General features: G+C 46.0%; 6 protein-coding genes across 10 annotated transcripts; 3 read left to right on the top strand and 3 right to left on the bottom strand.

Annotated features, from left to right (window-relative positions):
* Positions 1 to 48: 48 nt before the first annotated feature.
* LOC6589712 (RUS1 family protein C16orf58 homolog) lies at positions 49 to 2137 on the top strand. The gene is made up of 4 exons (XM_002015266.2): positions 49 to 411; positions 477 to 1267; positions 1334 to 1667; positions 1732 to 2137. Exons 1-4 carry the CDS (start codon positions 345 to 347, stop codon positions 1791 to 1793), a joined length of 1254 nt encoding a protein of 417 aa, XP_002015302.1. The 5' UTR covers positions 49 to 344; the 3' UTR covers positions 1794 to 2137.
* Positions 2138 to 2660: 523 nt separating this feature from the next.
* LOC6589713 (H/ACA ribonucleoprotein complex non-core subunit NAF1) lies at positions 2661 to 4653 on the top strand. The gene is made up of 2 exons (XM_026988651.1): positions 2661 to 2879; positions 2937 to 4653. Exons 1-2 carry the CDS (start codon positions 2705 to 2707, stop codon positions 4568 to 4570), a joined length of 1809 nt encoding a protein of 602 aa, XP_026844452.1. The 5' UTR covers positions 2661 to 2704; the 3' UTR covers positions 4571 to 4653.
* LOC6589714 (protein phosphatase 1F) lies at positions 4598 to 6718 on the bottom strand. Its single transcript, XM_002015268.2, has one exon. The coding sequence runs from the start codon at positions 6640 to 6642 to the stop codon at positions 5332 to 5334; it is 1311 nt and encodes a 436-aa protein (XP_002015304.1). The 5' UTR covers positions 6643 to 6718; the 3' UTR covers positions 4598 to 5331.
* Positions 6719 to 6928: 210 nt separating this feature from the next.
* On the top strand, positions 6929 to 7896 carry LOC6589715 (RWD domain-containing protein 4). Its single transcript, XM_002015269.2, has 3 exons — positions 6929 to 7073; positions 7134 to 7243; positions 7308 to 7896. The coding sequence occupies exons 1-3, from the start codon at positions 6969 to 6971 to the stop codon at positions 7732 to 7734; spliced, it is 642 nt and encodes a 213-aa protein (XP_002015305.1). The 5' UTR covers positions 6929 to 6968; the 3' UTR covers positions 7735 to 7896.
* Positions 7897 to 8613: 717 nt separating this feature from the next.
* LOC6589716 (PRA1 family protein 3) lies at positions 8614 to 9784 on the bottom strand. Its single transcript, XM_002015270.2, has one exon. The coding sequence runs from the start codon at positions 9458 to 9460 to the stop codon at positions 8834 to 8836; it is 627 nt and encodes a 208-aa protein (XP_002015306.1). The 5' UTR covers positions 9461 to 9784; the 3' UTR covers positions 8614 to 8833.
* Positions 9785 to 10283: 499 nt separating this feature from the next.
* LOC6589717 lies at positions 10284 to 15063 on the bottom strand. Of its 5 annotated transcripts, XM_026988851.1 has the most exons (4): positions 14640 to 15063; positions 12213 to 14585; positions 11875 to 12152; positions 11763 to 11801 (listed from the first exon to the last, which is right to left on the bottom strand). In XM_026988851.1, exons 1-4 carry the CDS (start codon positions 14965 to 14967, stop codon positions 11799 to 11801), a joined length of 2982 nt encoding a protein of 993 aa, XP_026844652.1. In that variant the 5' UTR covers positions 14968 to 15063; the 3' UTR covers positions 11763 to 11798. The 5 variants fall into 5 exon arrangements, with proteins under 5 accessions (XP_002015307.2, XP_026844652.1, XP_026844653.1 ...); XM_002015271.2 differs by having other exon boundaries at positions 10284 to 12152; positions 14640 to 15058; XM_026988852.1 differs by lacking the exon at positions 11763 to 11801 and having other exon boundaries at positions 12006 to 12152; positions 12209 to 14585.
* Between the last annotated feature and the right edge of the window lie 1632 nt (positions 15064 to 16695).

Below are 16695 nucleotides of genomic sequence, written 5' to 3'. Positions count from 1 at the left end.
TTTTAATTAAAGTAGCTAGATTTACTTGTTTATATAATGCCCTAAACTTCGCTTTGTATTGCTGCGTTCAGAAATCGTTTCACGCTTTGGTTTTGGATCGGATTTCCATGGCTTTTCAGGCAGGCTGAAAGGAGACACAGGCAGACAGAAAGACATAAATAGCTGTGGGTGGTGGCACGGCCAGGTGGGTGGGGGTGGGTGTTGGCGTGGCGGTTGGGCCTGGCATAAACAACTTGGAGGGAAACGAAAACCTCAAAAAGCAATAAAACTCTGCCTTTGGCGACAACGTTGACCCCAAATACAAAATAACCCGTAGCCCCCCGGCTGCCAGAGTGTCGGCCAAGATGAAAATCCATTTTCGAGAGCAGTACGGCACCAAGGGTGAGGAAATACTGTATGTGACGCCAGCAGGTAAGCATTAATATCGATCAAAGTCCGCAAAAGGCCCTTGCCCACTCCACTATATCTCCCCGCAGATCAGAGCAACATTGTTCGTGTGCCGCTACGTGGCGATAAGCTGGTCATTCAAGAAAAGTTCCTGCTCTTTCGGGTGCTGCAGAAAATCTTCTTGCCCAAAGGCTATCCAGACAGCGTCAGTGAGGACTATGCAGCCTACCAGATCTGGGATACGGTGCAGGCCTTCTGCAGCACCATCTGTGGAACGCTATGCACACATGCCATACTCAAGGGCATTGGCGTGGGCAGTGAGAACATCAATGCCTATTCGGCCACAGTTACCTGGATAATGAAAGAGGGCTGCGGTCATGTCGGGAGAATATTATTCGCCTGGTGGAAGGGCTGCCAACTGGACGTGGACTCTAAGAAATGGCGTCTGCGCGCCGATTTCCTCAACGATCTAGCCATGGGCATCGAAATCTATGTGCTTCCCAAATATCCCCATCTTAGTACCCAAATCCTATGTGGTTCCACCATGCTCAAGGCAATTGTGGGTGTGGCTGGCGGTGCCACGCGGTCAGCTCTGACCCAACATCATGCGGTGAGAGGGAACCTGGCTGATGTTGCTTCCAAGGACAGTTCGCAGGAGACGTGCGTCAATCTGGTGGCCTCTTTCGTGGGTCTATATCTGTTGACGCTGATCAAAAGCCAGGCGGTACTCTATACGGTCTTCTATGTCGTAGTCGCCCTTCATCTCTATGCGAATCTCAAGGCGGTACGTTCGGTGTGCCTGCGCACATTCAACGAATCGAGGTACCTAATTGCACTGGAAGAGTACTTTCGGTCGTCGCGGATGCTAACTCCACAGCAGGTGAGTGTCGCATGTCTTCCGATATATATATAAAGCGAAGGGGCTTCTACATCTGCTAACTTTTAGGTCAATGCCATGGAGCGGGTGACGCTGGGACAAACTGTGTCTGTTTCTCTCAACGTACGGCTCGGACTGAGTGTAAAGAATCTGATTGACGAGTACAAGACTAGCAGCAGCATCGAAAACATTGTCTCCTCCTTTGATCCCCATGAGCATTTCATCATAGCCGAGAGTAAAAAATACTTAGGCGTCTATCTGCATTTCGAAACGCGCCAGCAGGATGTGCTCAAGGCGTATTTCTTTGCTGTATCCTATCTGCAGGACAGGAATCAGATCAAGGAAAAGTACTGGGATATACAAAGCAAATGGCAGGAGTTCGTAGGTCTAGCACAAAAAGAGGGTATGTCTAAAAGGCATTTTTACAATATAGACATTCTACTTATTTCGCATATTACATTTTGTAGGTTGGCTGGTCCATCAACATTTGCTGCTGGTAGACGAGTTCCGCTTGGACTGGAAAGTGTAGGATCCCAGGGGATCCGTTGCTTGACTTTTTACTACGTTGCTCGCTTTAAAACATTTGATTTTATTCGAAAATCATTATCATTCTCACATATCTCACATGGTCAAGTAAACCACAAAACAAGAAGCAAACAAAACAGACGAAAACATTGATATTAACTAAGTGCTATTGATATTTACATAGATTTTAGCTCGTTCGCACATGAACATCTTCCAATTAACTCAGCCTTGGCACAAAGTAATGTTTTGTAACCGATATTTTGATAGGATATTTTTTCGCTTTCTCCCATGAATTTATTACGCTAATTTCAATTATTAGATGTTACTGAAAAAAGCTGGTAAAGAAACAACACTCGACAAAAATGTATTTTGTAAAAACATATTGTATGTATTTCGATATTTCGAGTGCCTACTGAACTTTTTTAGATATTCAAGAAACCTGCTGCACAACGAAAACCCGCTCTTCAAATGCATTCCCCTCAAAAAAGTGTACAAAGTTTTAAAACTTTTTTTACGCTAAATAAGCAATATTTTGTTAATTTTTAGCTTCGAATATCTATTGGATAAGTTGGCGTCCATTTTAGCTTATAATAATGCTTGCATATTAATGCAAATGAACATCTCAACACGCAAATGATTTTAACAAAAGAATTGAATAAACTGAAAATTTTAAGAAGTTGCTTTAAATTCAAAATCGAACTTCAACCGAAACGTCTACAGTCCGAACTGCACTCTTCGTCAGTATATTTACGGTATATTTTGAAAATAAGTCGGTATATTTTGGTATATTTCTGAGGTATATTTTGGTATATTTGTGAGGGTCTCGAAGAACAACACGTGCGCACCAACGTGTTTTTGTCAACAGAATTTTAGTTTGTTTTAAAGAGAAATTTAAAGTAATTAAAGTGAACTAAGATGGAAAATGAACAGCCGGGGGCTGTAGTAGCGCCTGCTACAACATCAGATCCTTTAAAGACAGCAGAAAGCATTGAAATGCCTGCAACTACCGAAAGTCCAGCAGAAGTCTCACCACCAAATGACGCAGAAGTAGCAACAGCTACAGATAAGGTGGAAGCTACGCCGCAAACAGGTAAGATTAAAGGAATTGTTTATGGTTAACAAAATAAGGACTGAGTTTTTCATACAGAGACGGAAAGTGTGGCTGAAAAACCAGCTGAAATTGAGCCAAAGTCAACAACTACGGCGGCCAATAACTCCAACCATGTGGAAAATGAAGACCAAGAGAAAAAAGAAAAAGTCGTTGCCAATGCGGAGACGCCTGCTGTAGCAATGGATTGCGAAGAAGGCACACCTCAGTCCCCGCCAAATGTCGAAGTAATTTCAGAAGTAGTCCCGACAATTGTTCCTCAAGCAGAGAAGCAGGCCACAATTCAGGAAATGGATTGCCCAGCATCGACCACTCCGGATCCCAAGTCAATTGTTCCTCCAGTGGTCTCAGAAAATGGCACATCTGACACCGTTCCAGAGTCTTTAAATCCGCCTCGTTCTGGCCTGAGTTTACTGGCTGCCTACAGCTCCGATGCCGAGTCGGACTCTGAACAGGCCACCAGAATCGATGACAGCGACAACATGGTGGTGGAGGTGCCTTTGACAGGTCCTGCCACTGCTACCACCTACCGCCGTCCAGTGGTGGCTGTTAGCTCCGGGAGCGAAAACGAGAAAAGTAGTAGCAGCAGCGACTCGGATACGGAATCTGAAGGCGAATACCTGACAGTTTTGCGCAAGAAAATTGATAAGAAAATCAACACCGAAGACTGTGATGAAGACGATGAGGATTTCGACGAAGACGGTGCGACAGGGGAACGTCGCCGCCGGCAGCCACCCAAAGTGCGGGGTGAAATGCTGTTGGATGAGCTACCGCCCATCCACCAGTTGGAAATTACAGTACCAGAAGACGAGTGCATTGAGCTGGGGAAGGTCCATTCCATTGTCGATCAACTGGTGCTGGTCAGTGTTATCCCCAATTCGATGCTATTCGATCTGGACACTGTGCTGTTTCTGGAGAAAGGTCGCAAGGTGCTGGGCGAGGTTTTCGATGTGCTAGGACAGGTCTCCGATCCCCTCTACTGCGTCCGCTTCAATACTAATCAGCAGATCCAAGAGCGTGGCATCAAAATCGGTGATGTTGTCTACTGTGCCCCCAAAACAGAGCACACTCAATTTGTGATCCTCTCCAAGTTGATGCAGGTCCGCGGCTCAGATGCTTCATGGGAGCACGATGTGGAGCCACCTGCTCGCTATATCGACTATTCCGATGACGAGGCAGAGCGCGAGGCCAAACAGGATCAGCGCAAGAGGCGCCAGCGAGATCGCACCAATTCCACGGATTCGATTAGCTCTGTCTCTACGCAGGCCACTGAGGCATCCTCGGCTCCGGCACCATCTCCACGCCAGCGTGGACGCCGTGGGCAACGTGATAGCTATCAAAATCAGCGTCAGTATCAAAATCAATCCCACCAGGGATCCTCCCAGCAGCAGCAGGCACGGGACTCTCAGTACAATTATCATCCTAGCTATAATCCCGGCAGCTGGCACTCGAACTACTATCACAATTATCATCAGCCGGCGGCCAATTTTAATATGCCGCAGCCGGGCATACCTTATCCAATGCCGCCAGCAGCCTATGGCTATGGGATGCCCTATGCCATGCCACAAATGATGCACATGGGTCCGCCGCCCCCGCATCATATGTATGCACCACCACCACCGCCATCGTTTGCACAGCCACAGAACAGGCCACCACCGCCATCTGGAAGTTAGAGCTGGTATCTCTATCTACCTTCAAAATTCTGTGGATTCTCCTCTCTCTTTATTATTCCAATAAAAAAATGGTTCTTAAACAATTTGCGTGTATCGTTAAAAAGATTATTCTCTGGTTTGTTCGATAAAATGCATTTCGTATTTGTATAAAAAGGTACTTAATATTCTCTGTTTGTGGTGTGTATTGTGGGATCTCGATCTCATTGAATGTCGTTTGATAGGTGTAAATATATGTACTATATGCGTGGGAACTATATCTAAAATAATGTGTACTTGGCATTGCTTTTATAATACAATTACAACGGAAGCACTTAAGCGGCCGAAAAACAACTTCAAATGTATATATGTATATGTATAAATAGAGGCTTGCATTCTATACTAAAATATGCTATAAGTGTGCTAGCGTTTATTGTGCACTTTGTATATATTTTAACAGTTGCGTAAAGCCAAAAATCTTTTCATTAAAACGTATTTTGATTGAGCATATTCGAGCAACCAAGTGGTCCTTTAGAACCAGGCACGTGAGAATGTGACAATTAAAGGTGTGTTCGCACCAGTTCTGGATTCGTGTGGGAGAGAGCTTGGGGTACAAAAGTTACATAAAAATGATTTAATTGCTCTCTCTGAATCTTTCGCTGGGGGAAGCTTACAAGCTATTTACATTAAAACAAAGAAATAAGCAAAATAAACGAATCAACAATGCGGCTAACAATAATACAAAAAACAAAAAATAAACATTTACGCTGACGATTCCGTTCTCTCTACCTCTCAATCTGATGACGCGGTTTGAGCAAAACTATCACAGCGGTTATGTTGTCCTGCGAGTCCCGCTCCTTGGCCGCCTCGATCAGTAGCTTCGGAATGTCGTCTAGTTTCGTTGTCGGATCGGCTAGACACTCGTAAACAGTGTCGATGATGAAAGTCTCCGGAACATGATCCCACAGGCCATCGGTGCCCAGCACAAGGAAGTCATGAGCTTCATTTAGGTGAACATCTACGAAATCTGGCTCTGCTATGACCGTCTCCAGGCAGTAATCGCCAATGGATCGTGCCACATTCAAGATGCCATTCACACGCCACTGACCCTGGGCGTGCAGGACTGTACCGCCGGCGGCCTCTATGCGTTTGCGCTCATCGGGGGACTCGGGTTTGTGCGGTTTTACCAGCTGCAGCTGTGTGCGCTTGCCCACCAGCAGGGCCTTGGAGTCGCCCACCCAGGCTATGTACAGTTGATCTCTATTGATCAGTGCACAGACACAGGTCGTTCCGCTTGTGATGCGTTTTTGGATAAAGCGTTCGTCTGCCTGCAGGAAGGCCGTCTCAAAGGCATTCCGATAGAAGTCAGAGCTCTGGGTCTCTGTTTGTTGGTCCGCTTGCCTTAGCTGATCGGCCAGGAGTTGGGGCAACTGACTTCTGACATAACTGGCGGATAATGAACCAGAGTGTCCGTCAAAGACCCCGAAGAACCGACAATCCCTGTTGCGCAGCTCATAGATGGCACCAAATCGGTCCAAACAGACATGACGATCTTCCATTTTGCGTGGCTTGTTCTTAACGGCCGCGGATGTGTGAAGCGCCGTTTGGGCCAGTCCGCACATGCAATGTTCGGGACTTTGGCAGATGACACCCTCGTCGGCATAGTTCTTTAGCCGTTCCATCTCCGAATTGTCGGTTAGCTTTATTAGCAGCTTGTCCATTTGATTGCTGACAAACTTCTGCAGCTTCAGCAGATCATATTGCGTGGGACCCTCGACAGAGACTTCACACTCCTTTGCGTAGCATATCTCCTTCTCCAGCAGCTGTGTGGCCTGGTGGAGCAACTTCAGGCGGAAGACCGCCGGACAGCCTCTGGAATTCAGCTGCTGCCAAATTGCAGCCACCAGCTCAGCGTGGCGCTCCTCGACAGACACCTTGTAGGTCTCATTGCAGGTCCGCGTTACACAATTTCGCGTCAAATCCTCCGTGGTGGCGGATGCTTTGGCGGCTGTCGAGGCCAGAAACTCCTTGAATTCCAACATATGAGCGCATTCCGCGGCAGGTGCTGCTGGCTCCTTGATCGAGTCGGCCGACATAATTGGGTCAAAAGCGTGGGCCCAGCTACTGTTATTGCTTACTGCCGATCATGTGTTAATTCGATTAGTTTAATTGTTGCTTAACTTAACGATGAATCACTTAATGTTTACGTTCTTCTACTAGAATTTGTTAATGTATTATCGATGTATCGATATACTCGAATGGCTCGAGTATTCGATTTCATTTTATTCACACCTGCCGGCGCTCAGCTGTTGCTTTTGTTTTTGTTGTTGCAAAGCCATTTTCATTTTTAAGTTAAAATGTTCAAACATTAAAGTTTTAATTTTAGTTTAGTCAAAAATAATACATAATATCAAAATACAAAATGTCTGCGTTGGAGGCTCAGTCCGAGGAACGCGAGGCCCTGCAGTCCATCTACGAGGGCGATGAGAATTTCAAAGAGGTCGACGCCACCACATTTCAGTATAAAGTAAGCCACATGGATATTATGGATATGAGAGCCAAAGAATGAAACTAACTATATCTTTAGTATGGGGAAGAGAACAACTACAGGTCGTTTCTGGTGGAGCTCAAGTGGGGCGAAAACTATCCGGAAGAGGCCCCCGCGGTCAATATGAACACGTTCTACAACAGGCATCTGTAAGTAGTTCTGCAGATTCATCCCCAGAGTAATCATTCTGCAATTTTTCATTACCTTACCCAGGTTGCCAGCTGTCAAGGAGGAGATCCTTAAGGTTATCTCCGCGGAAGCATCTCAATGGCTAGGCTGTGGCATGACGTATAGCCTTTTCGAATGCCTTAAGGACAACATTGACCAACTGACTGCCGGCCAGCCGGAGTCTGCCCCCGTTGTAGCGATCGTGGATGATGGTGTGGCTGCTTTGAAAATCTCCGATGCTGATGCCGATGCCAAGAAGAAGGAGCCCAAGAAGGAGCAAATGACCAAGTCTCAGAAGCGCAGGCAATGGGAGAGAACTGATCACAAGGGTGATCGTGTACGTGGCTGGGATTGGGTGGACCTTGTTAAGCATTTATCGCAAACGGGCAGCAAAGAAGACTCGGCAGCAGCCGCCGAAAGCGCTGCGGCAACAGCGGCAGCCTCACCCGTGCTGCATCCTCTGAATAATTAAACAAATTAACTTAAGTACGAAAACAACGACAACTTAAACAGCAATCAAAAGCCAGTCCTACGTAAATATGAACAAATGTGACGAATGTCTCACTTTTGGCCACAAAGCATGGATTTTATAGTTATTTGTTCAACTATTAAATAGAAAAAAACACTACCTCGACCAATTTGGCATTTATATTTAAGAATATGGATATAAACGATGTGAAATGGCTGCAAAAAGTAAGCCATTGCTCTACAATAATTTTGATATGCTCCTCAAGCTGGTGGCGGAGCGATTAACCAAGAACTCTATACGAACGCCTATTCCTCCCGATTGCCGCCTGTTCCTGACATTAAGGCAGGCCGCTAGGCCGTCAGATCTAAAAAAATTAGCTAAAGAAATTTCTTTTTAGGTATTTGGACAGTGGAGAAGGCACCGGGCGTCTGGCAAAGTCCTTTAAAATGGGCCACTCAACCGTGCGTGCGATAATTCGGGAAGCCTGTGACGTGTTGTGGACACCACTGTCTCCCACCTTTCTGTCCCAGCCCAAAAAAGATCTTTAACAGATTCGATATTGGTTTGTCTTTTATACCTGCAAGTAGGGTGGATTGGCCCGATGAATTTGTATCCCAGCTTTTTGGGGATCACATGCTTGCAGAGATGGGTCCCGGAAATGAAGAGAATGCCACCTATGGCTATGCCTTTATAGCCAGCTCTGCTTTTCCCGCACGCTGGCTACGCTGTGGGAAAAGAGATCAACAAATAATAAGCTCGGCCATCCAGATCCCATTAAGGATATGATGAGCAAACAATCTTCGGAACCGAGTATATTTGAGGCTTTCCTCGTTGGCTTAGACTAGAATCGACCAATATGATATGATAGATCTTGGATTAGAATTAGAGCTTATGAACGAACGCATTTATGGGAAAACTTTATTGAAAATCATAATAGCAAAGTACACAAGTAATAAAATCATATTTAAATACAAAACTCAAGATCAAATCGATTATATGGTAATACATTGTTTGCAAGGTTCAACATTCAAGGGATAACTAGTGGTAAAAACGTGGATTCTATGTCTCGGTCCTGTATGGCCAACAGCTATTGGACCGTTTCTTAATTGATCACGCCCTCTGCACGTACGTTCAACGCATCCAGCAGGGCACCCATGGGAGTAGATGGACCAAAACTCTCGATGGTGTTGGCCAATTTATTCTTCATGTTGCGTAGACGCAGTGAGGCGTGTATGAAAGTCACCGAAATGGGCAGCAGCAAGGTAAAGGCGGTCAGCAGCACGGCGCTAATCAGGTGCAAAAAAAGATAACCGCCAAGCAGAGCACCAGCCAGGATGTACCATTTCTGTTGAGCGTTTTGTTCGGCCACAATTGCATTGCCTCCCGTCAGACGGCTTGCAATGAAGCTGGGCTTCGATTTGCTGCTGAAGAATTGCCAAATGACGGCGATGATCAAGGCCTGCACAATCAAGCCACTGATTATCTTGGTTGGATTGCACACAATCATCAGCGCGTAGATGACCAGGAAGAGCAGAATGTAGTTGGTTTGGTAATAGAGCAAGTTCTTCACCACGCGATTGCCCCACTTGTCAAAATCCTTCAGGTTGGGCAACTGGAAACGCGCCGATCCGAGCACGAAATCGTCCAGGGTACGCAGTGGGGCCAACTGCAAGTTCCCAGACAGGGCGGCAGCGGCGTCGCTCACTGAAGCTGCAGTTGGTGCTGACATGGCCTTTGAGTATTGACTGAGTTTTCTGTTCTTGATATTATCGACCTCTTCCGGCGACAACTTTTTGTATGCAGACTGACGCACTCCACGGGTCAATTGATGCAGTTCTTCCACGTTAAACAGCTGAGACAGCTGCTTAATTTTTGGCCGCAGCCCGGAATCACTCGATTTACGACTGCTTTTCGGCAAGAGACGCGACTTCTCGTCTGCGTCAAACCAATTGTAGCGCTCCTCGTGGTCACTATATTCCTCCGCACCTAGTCGCTCCAGCGTAAATCGTTGAATTTTCACAAGAGAATTTGTGTGACGAATTTTCGTCTGTGTGGCTACAGTGATTTCATTTATGACAATTTCTTGATCGTCGAAAATGAATTGTATTTGCTCGATTTTGATATTCCGCTTAGTATTACTAGCTAGCTTTAAGCCCTAAAACTGAACATATGATTTTATGCAATAGTCCAATCAATTTTCGACAAGATTGATCTATTTCAAATACTCCTTTTTATTGTATTCTTTAGAAAATAAGGTTTAAACAAATAATGCCGACTACCAAATTAATTTTGAAAGTGGTAACTACACATTTGCTACATGGCAACTACACAGGGATGAATTTCTCACGGAGGCACCTGTTTAAAACGTGTGTGTCATATTACTACACTGGTAATTTGAACAAACAGTTTCAAACGGTTTTAACTATTTCCTTTAAACAAGACTTTTTCTCAGATAAACATGTTGTTTTTTACCTATTAATGCAATTGTAAGATGGCAATAAAAGGAAAAACAGTTTTTGTATTTGATTTTGCAGTTTATTTTACTGAAATTTTGAAATTTAAATTTTTATGGCGAATTTAAAGTAAATATGATTGTGAATTTTTTCAGAAAATCTCCCACTTTCGTTGAAATTCACAATCAAAGTTACGACTCTTGAGATTGGGAATATGTTTTTGGAACATTGAATAAAATGCATTTGTGCTGTCACATTTTGAGGGATTCTTGTACTCCTTCTGTTGCTGCTGCCCCCCATCGCACTGGGAAGGAACGGTTAAGCCGCTGGAAGATGTGAAACAGTCTCCAAATCGCGGCCTAGAAGGCATTGGCGGATCTGGCAGTATCCGCACACTGCATGTGTCCTTGGCAAAACGGGCACTTGAATCGTAGAGCACCTGAACCTCGTTACGGTCATCATCAGGGGGACGTTCAATATTACAGAAATTAACTCCCGGCTTGAGACTCATAATATTAGCTCCTGCATATGTTTTGGACATAGCTAATACTACATTCTTAGCCGGTTGGGACTGTTCCGGAATCCGTTGATACTCGTAGGTTTCAGAAGCGGGGTATTTCTTTAAAAAGGTTTGAGAATTTAAATTCAGGAATTTATATTTTTGAATTGGTGCTTCAGATTTAGTGGTTTTGGTGTAGCTCAGACTTTCCTTTGATGTTCGTTCTTTTGGTTCACGATTTCTCTTTTCCGCTTTTTCTTCGCGTTGTTCTTTGTTTTTATTTTCCTCGTTTGGTTCTTTATCTTTCTTCGCACACCAACTGAAAAAACCTCTTGATTTGGACGGTTTCTTCTCTCTACGCCGATCTTTCGGATTCTTCCCTGGAGTTCCTTTCGATTTCCCAAATGGATGTTTTTGCTGTCTGTCTGGGAGACTCTTATTTTGTTCGGTTTGTTCTGTTGTAAGCTGTACGGTCTTTACCACTATCCTGCAGTTTGGACATTTGGGATTTGGTTGGCATATTTTTGAAGCAGCTGCTTTTTGATCCGCTTGATATTTCAAATAGGAGCACATAGGCTCCTGCTGGCATATCGACTTGGCGGCCTCAGCAGCTGCGGCTGCTTCGGCTTTAGCCGTTCTATATTTGTCAAAGTCCTTTAATATTTGCTGATCGTAGCTATTCAGTAACGGCATTGTGATAAAACTCTTCCGTGTATTCCTCGTATAAGGTCGCTTTTTGGGCTGTAGGTCGGTGTCTGTGGTACGACTAATCTCTGTTGGATATTCAGTTCTCCCTCGGGGCTTTTTCGCTGATATAGAGTTCTCTGTTGGAGATTGAGTTCTCCCTCGGGGCTTTCCCGTTGATATAGAGTTCTCTGTTGGATATCGAGTTCTATCTCGGAGTTTTTCTGCTGATTTAGAGTTCTCTGGTGGAAATCGAGTTCTATCTCGGAGCTTTTCTGCTGATATAGAGTTATCTGGTGGAAATCGAGTGTTGACTCGAAGTTCTCGCTCAGAAAGAGAGAAGGCTGTTCTTCCTTTGGAATGCAGGCATAGTTTATAGTTCGATTCTTTTTCTTGTCTGATTGGCATATACTTGCAGCCAGAGGTTCTTCTCACTAGAAAAATGTTCGAGCGCTTGTTAGATTTAATGCCGAAAACGGGACAGTGTGATACAAGTTTATCCCGAACCTTCGACATGGCACGTGTTTTGAAAAATTTATCCGCCAAATGCGGCTCAAAATCGGATTTCCATGAGAAATTTGTAGGATTGGGTGAATTACTAGGAAAAATATGATCATCACCGTACCGAGTGTGGGAGCTTTTAGAGGAACTTGAATAAAGAGTTTCTCTCCCATCTTTGCTTTGGCCCATTACAAATTGCTCATAGTCCTCTACCCGTTTGATTTCTGGTCCATGGTCGAAGCTGTTCTTCTCTGGTTTTGTTCGCTTTTGATCGGTCTGAGTCGCTTGGTGGGAAAACCCTTTAAATTTCCCTTTATGTTAGAATATGTTACTCGCTTACTTACGTGTCCTGTCTGCTTCCATTTTTCCATTTATTTTGTCTATATATTTAAGAATTTGCTTGGTCTCTGGACGCAGTGATTCGCCGTTTATAAAAGGTATTGATGGTTCAGTGATATTTGCGGCTCCACCACACATGCTTTCGGGGTAATAGCACATATTACACTGAAAGGGATCGAATCCCCTTACCCCATTTTGGACTGTATATGTCCAATTGGTGGCTGCGCTCTCATAGCAGTTGTCCACATTGGTATCGATGATATCTGAGCTTTCACTCGAGCGATCCCTATCTACTAGATGACTTGTTGAGCCGCGCCCACGGGCTCTCTGCTCCATTTCCAGACCCTCCAGAGCCTTTTGTAGGATCGCAATAATCCGACTCATATCGCACTCACCTATCCCCGAATTATTTTTTTTTGGTACTTTCGTAGATGACTTTTTGGGACTACGAGATGATGTTTGAGTGCATGCCTCCGAGTATTTACACCCACAATTAGGGCGGCCACAACCACATGGCCCCTGCTGTTGTGTCGTTCGCTTGGTTGTAGACCCTCTACGACTTTGATTGGTAGACCTGCCAACACTTTGGGGATCTGGAGACGTCGTTAACTCGCTTTGAGGGGAGTCTGGAGACCTGTTTGGAAAATCCTTCGAAGTAGGACTTCGGCTTTGTCGCACTATCTTAGACTGGGATGTTTGAGCGAATGCCTCAACGCATTTGGGATCACAAGTTTTGGTCACTGGGCAAATGCCACAACTGTTGGTTGCGCCTCGATTAGGATTATCGGTTGATGCCTTATTAGTTTCAGCAGCGGTAATCAGTGGCTTTGAGGTCACAGTGGAGGCATCCGCACATCGTCGACACTTTCGTTTGCATTTGGGGTCTTTGCAGGCATCCGTTCGAGGTTGCCTGGAAAATGAATTGATGGAATGCACACTATTCTTTTGCGAAATCATCTGAGATGTTTTCTTGCGTAGGTTTTCAGCACTAGTTTTCACGGGAATAGCCTCCACACTGCTGTTGCCATACTGCGTAGGCTTTTCTCTGTGGGTACCACGTCTCTCGGAGTTGCCTTTGTCTCGATTCTTACTGGTTTTTTCAATTGCATTGCTCTTGCTTCGACATGGGCTGGAATCTGTAGATTTCGTAGATGCTCTTCCGTAATCAGTGGGTCCTCGTGACATTGCTTGACTATCAGTATTTAAAGAAGCATGGACACTGCCTCGATGTCCTCGACTCTTGGCCTGTGTCTTTCCTGTATTTCTATCTAGACTGCATAAACTTTCTTGTTTTCGTTTGTCCCTCGTTTTTCTGGGTGGACTTCTTGGCTCGTTGCTTGCACTTGACTGAGATGATCCACGAGAAATTGGTGTGTGCCTTGCGCTATTTTTCTTTGAGGTTGCCTGGTTAGTTCTTCTGCTGCTGCCTTCGGTGACACGAGATTCACACGTGCACGAGGTTCTTTTCTTGCCCCCTTTGGCGCACATGCAGTCTTTCGAGCAACTACTACCAGGAGAGGAAGATCTCGCCGTAGACTCATCATAATTGTAGGACTCAGGATATGACATGCGGTCTCGTGCCGAACAGGACATACAGTCTTCGACAGCCGCGTCGTGTATATACTTCTCTATGTCCCTCTCAGTGGGCAATTTCATTATCCAACGGCTGTCATCAAGCTTACCGCCAGTACCGCGCCGTAGCTCAGTGATTGAGTGATTTTGGGAGGTAGCTAGTTCGAGACTCACATCCGATGGCGTATACCCCCCATAGTCGGTAGGATCGCACTTTCTTGGGGTTTTGCTTGTGCTTTGCCTGGCAGTGGGTTTTGCTCTGGCCGACTCGCGCGAATGTTTCATTTCCTCGCCACTGTAATGTCTGTGCCTTGTTTTTCGTATCCTCAAACTATCCTGACTCGTCTTGGATGGACTCCTGCTTCGCTCAAGAAGCTTTTCCCCAACCATGGACGTAAACATATGCTTAACGGACTTCTTCACTGGCTTGTGCTTGAGTAGCTTGGGTTGAAATAGTTTGGGCATCGTCTGAGTCTGAGCCACGCACATCTCGCGTGGCTGGTTTGTCCGTCTCTGCCGCTGTCGTCTGGCAGCGGCCCTCATGGAACACTGAACGGAATGGTCGGATTTGAGGGGCGTGCTCAGCTGATGGTCGTAGGGCGTGCGATTGAGACGCGTACAGTTGGTAACCTCCGCCAGGCTGTTGCTCGTCTCCTCGGCTTCCTCCTCACGGTTCCGGACATCCAGAGCCCAGGTGGATGGATAGGCAGAGGAACTGTATCGTGATCGACTGCTACCCCTGGAAGGTGCACCGCCCAGACTAACGCCGGACTTACCTTCCATCCAGTGGGTCCTATATATACCATCTGTCGGTGAAAGAGAATTTAATGATTTCTTCAGCCAAAACTTTCAAAACTCACCAGAAGTTTTGATTTTCCTCCAAGAACGGGAATCAGTCTTCAGCAGGGGATACACTTGGGCATTCTTTAGGGTTTTCGGTCTAGATTGAGATTTGGGTCGTCTGTCCGATCTCTCGCGACTCGATTTAGATCGGGAAAAGGTACGCTGCATGGCCCTCACCCGTTTGGGATCCTTCGCCAGCGAGGATAGCACCGTAATGCCAGTCTTTGACAAGGGACCCAGCGGTGTGGTTGTTTCGGTGTCACGGCCATTACGGACACCCTTGCTCAGAGCCCGTCGCAGAAGTATTTGCTTGGCCGTACGCCGTTTCCTTATATAATCATTCATTGTTGAGGCACATAGGAGCAGCACATCCCAGTTGAGCTGCTGGCAGCATTCTGTAGACAGCTAGCGAACAGCCATCCAAAAATCGATTAGGAAAGATTTATGTGGGTTGACTGGGTTTTTTTTTTCTACCAGCAACAACCACCATAGTATGTACCACCGCAACCGGAGGTGTAGCATTTCTTGTCCACCGGATAGCAGCAGGTGTTGACATATGGAGACGGTGGACATCTCGGCGTCGGGTTCAGTACAAAGGGCGGACTGGCAAAGCGATCGTATCTGGGGCGCTTCTTCTTGGAACATTTCTTATTGATTGGAGGCCCGGCCGCATTGGGAATGAGCTCCCGCAGTGTCCGATCTAGATTACTCGAATCGCAGGCGCACACGATCACCGCATCTTTAAGATTGTCAATAATCACTCCCACATCCGATTCTTCGCCGCTACGAGCGGCCCTTTTATCTCTGCTCTTAGATAGTCCCTGGACAGCTTCCGATGAGTGGAGTTTCTGTGGAGTCCGGACATCCTCCGACGAGTAGCTCTGAGGAGTCTGGACAGCTCCCGTGGAGCCTTTTTGAGGAGATTGAAGAGCTCCCGACGAACGGATTCTCTTAATAGCCGTAATCTGGGCCGGAAAAGAACACGTGTATTGGGTTCCCGGTTTTCTCTTAGGGCTGCGAACTCCCTTCCCTCGTTTTGTCTGGGTTCCCTTCAGGTTGGGGTTTTGAAAATCCATCAAAGGACGGGATGTTTGAGTAGCCAACGAACAATTAGGATCACAAATTTTGCCCGCCGGACAAATTCCGCAGATGCTGGTTGCTGCATTGGTTTTACTTCTTATTAACGACTGACTTCCTTCCCTTGAAGACATCCTGCTGACGGTCATAGTGGACGCATCCGAACATCTGTGACACTTGCGCTTGCATTTGACATCACGGCAGTCGTAGCGTTCCACCGCATCACTGTTGCTGTTGCTGCTACTCCGACCGTACTTTTCCCTGTGGCCATTACTCTCGGAGTCGCTGTTGTATTTACTGCAATTTTTGTGGCTACCTCTTCGATTTCTGGTCTTGTTTCTGTGTCTGTTTGGGGAGGAGTTCGAACTTCTGGATCTTTCTGCTTTGTAGGTCTCACTGGCTCTCCTGGAATTTTGGGTCTCACTATGTCTCCTGGAATTGGATGCCCTATGCCGTTTTCTTTCCCGTTCTATAACATAGTTGGATTCCATTTCATACTTCCTTCCTTTACCACTGGCATACGAATAATCTGATCTTTTACCCTCAGCTGTGCGCTCAATTGGACAAATCCGCCTGTCACGCCTTAAATGCGCCGGGCCATCAGGAGTCAGATTTCCAGAGTTCAGTGCTGGCAAACATCTATGACACTTGCGCTGGGCCGAGGTGGGAAGTGTACAGGATTCCCACATTGGACATTTTTCTGGGACTCCTCTGGAGGCGGGTTTGCTCGGTTTGCTATTAGCAGCTATTTGCTGGCCTTGGCAGCGGCATTCGTTGTCCCTCCTTGATGGGACTGGGGAATACGAGTCTCTCAGTCCCATCGATTTATGCCATTCGTTCTGTTGACTATTCCTTCTACGAAATTCATTTCCAGCACGAGATTCAACTTCGCCCCTGGTGGAATGGCTTGGACTTTCGCGTTTCCTTGTGCAGTACATAATAAAGTGGGACACATCGGGCAGCATGTTCTGGGGTTTTTGTCTTTCCCTGGCTTCT

Source organism: Drosophila persimilis, unplaced genomic scaffold (assembly GCF_003286085.1).
Source record: "Drosophila persimilis strain 14011-0111.01,24,50 unplaced genomic scaffold, DperRS2 tig00000191-arrow-pilon, whole genome shotgun sequence".
Taxonomy (NCBI): domain Eukaryota; kingdom Metazoa; phylum Arthropoda; class Insecta; order Diptera; family Drosophilidae; genus Drosophila; species Drosophila persimilis.
Note: the sequence above shows the minus strand (reverse complement) of the source record. Positions and strands in the feature narration are given on the sequence as shown.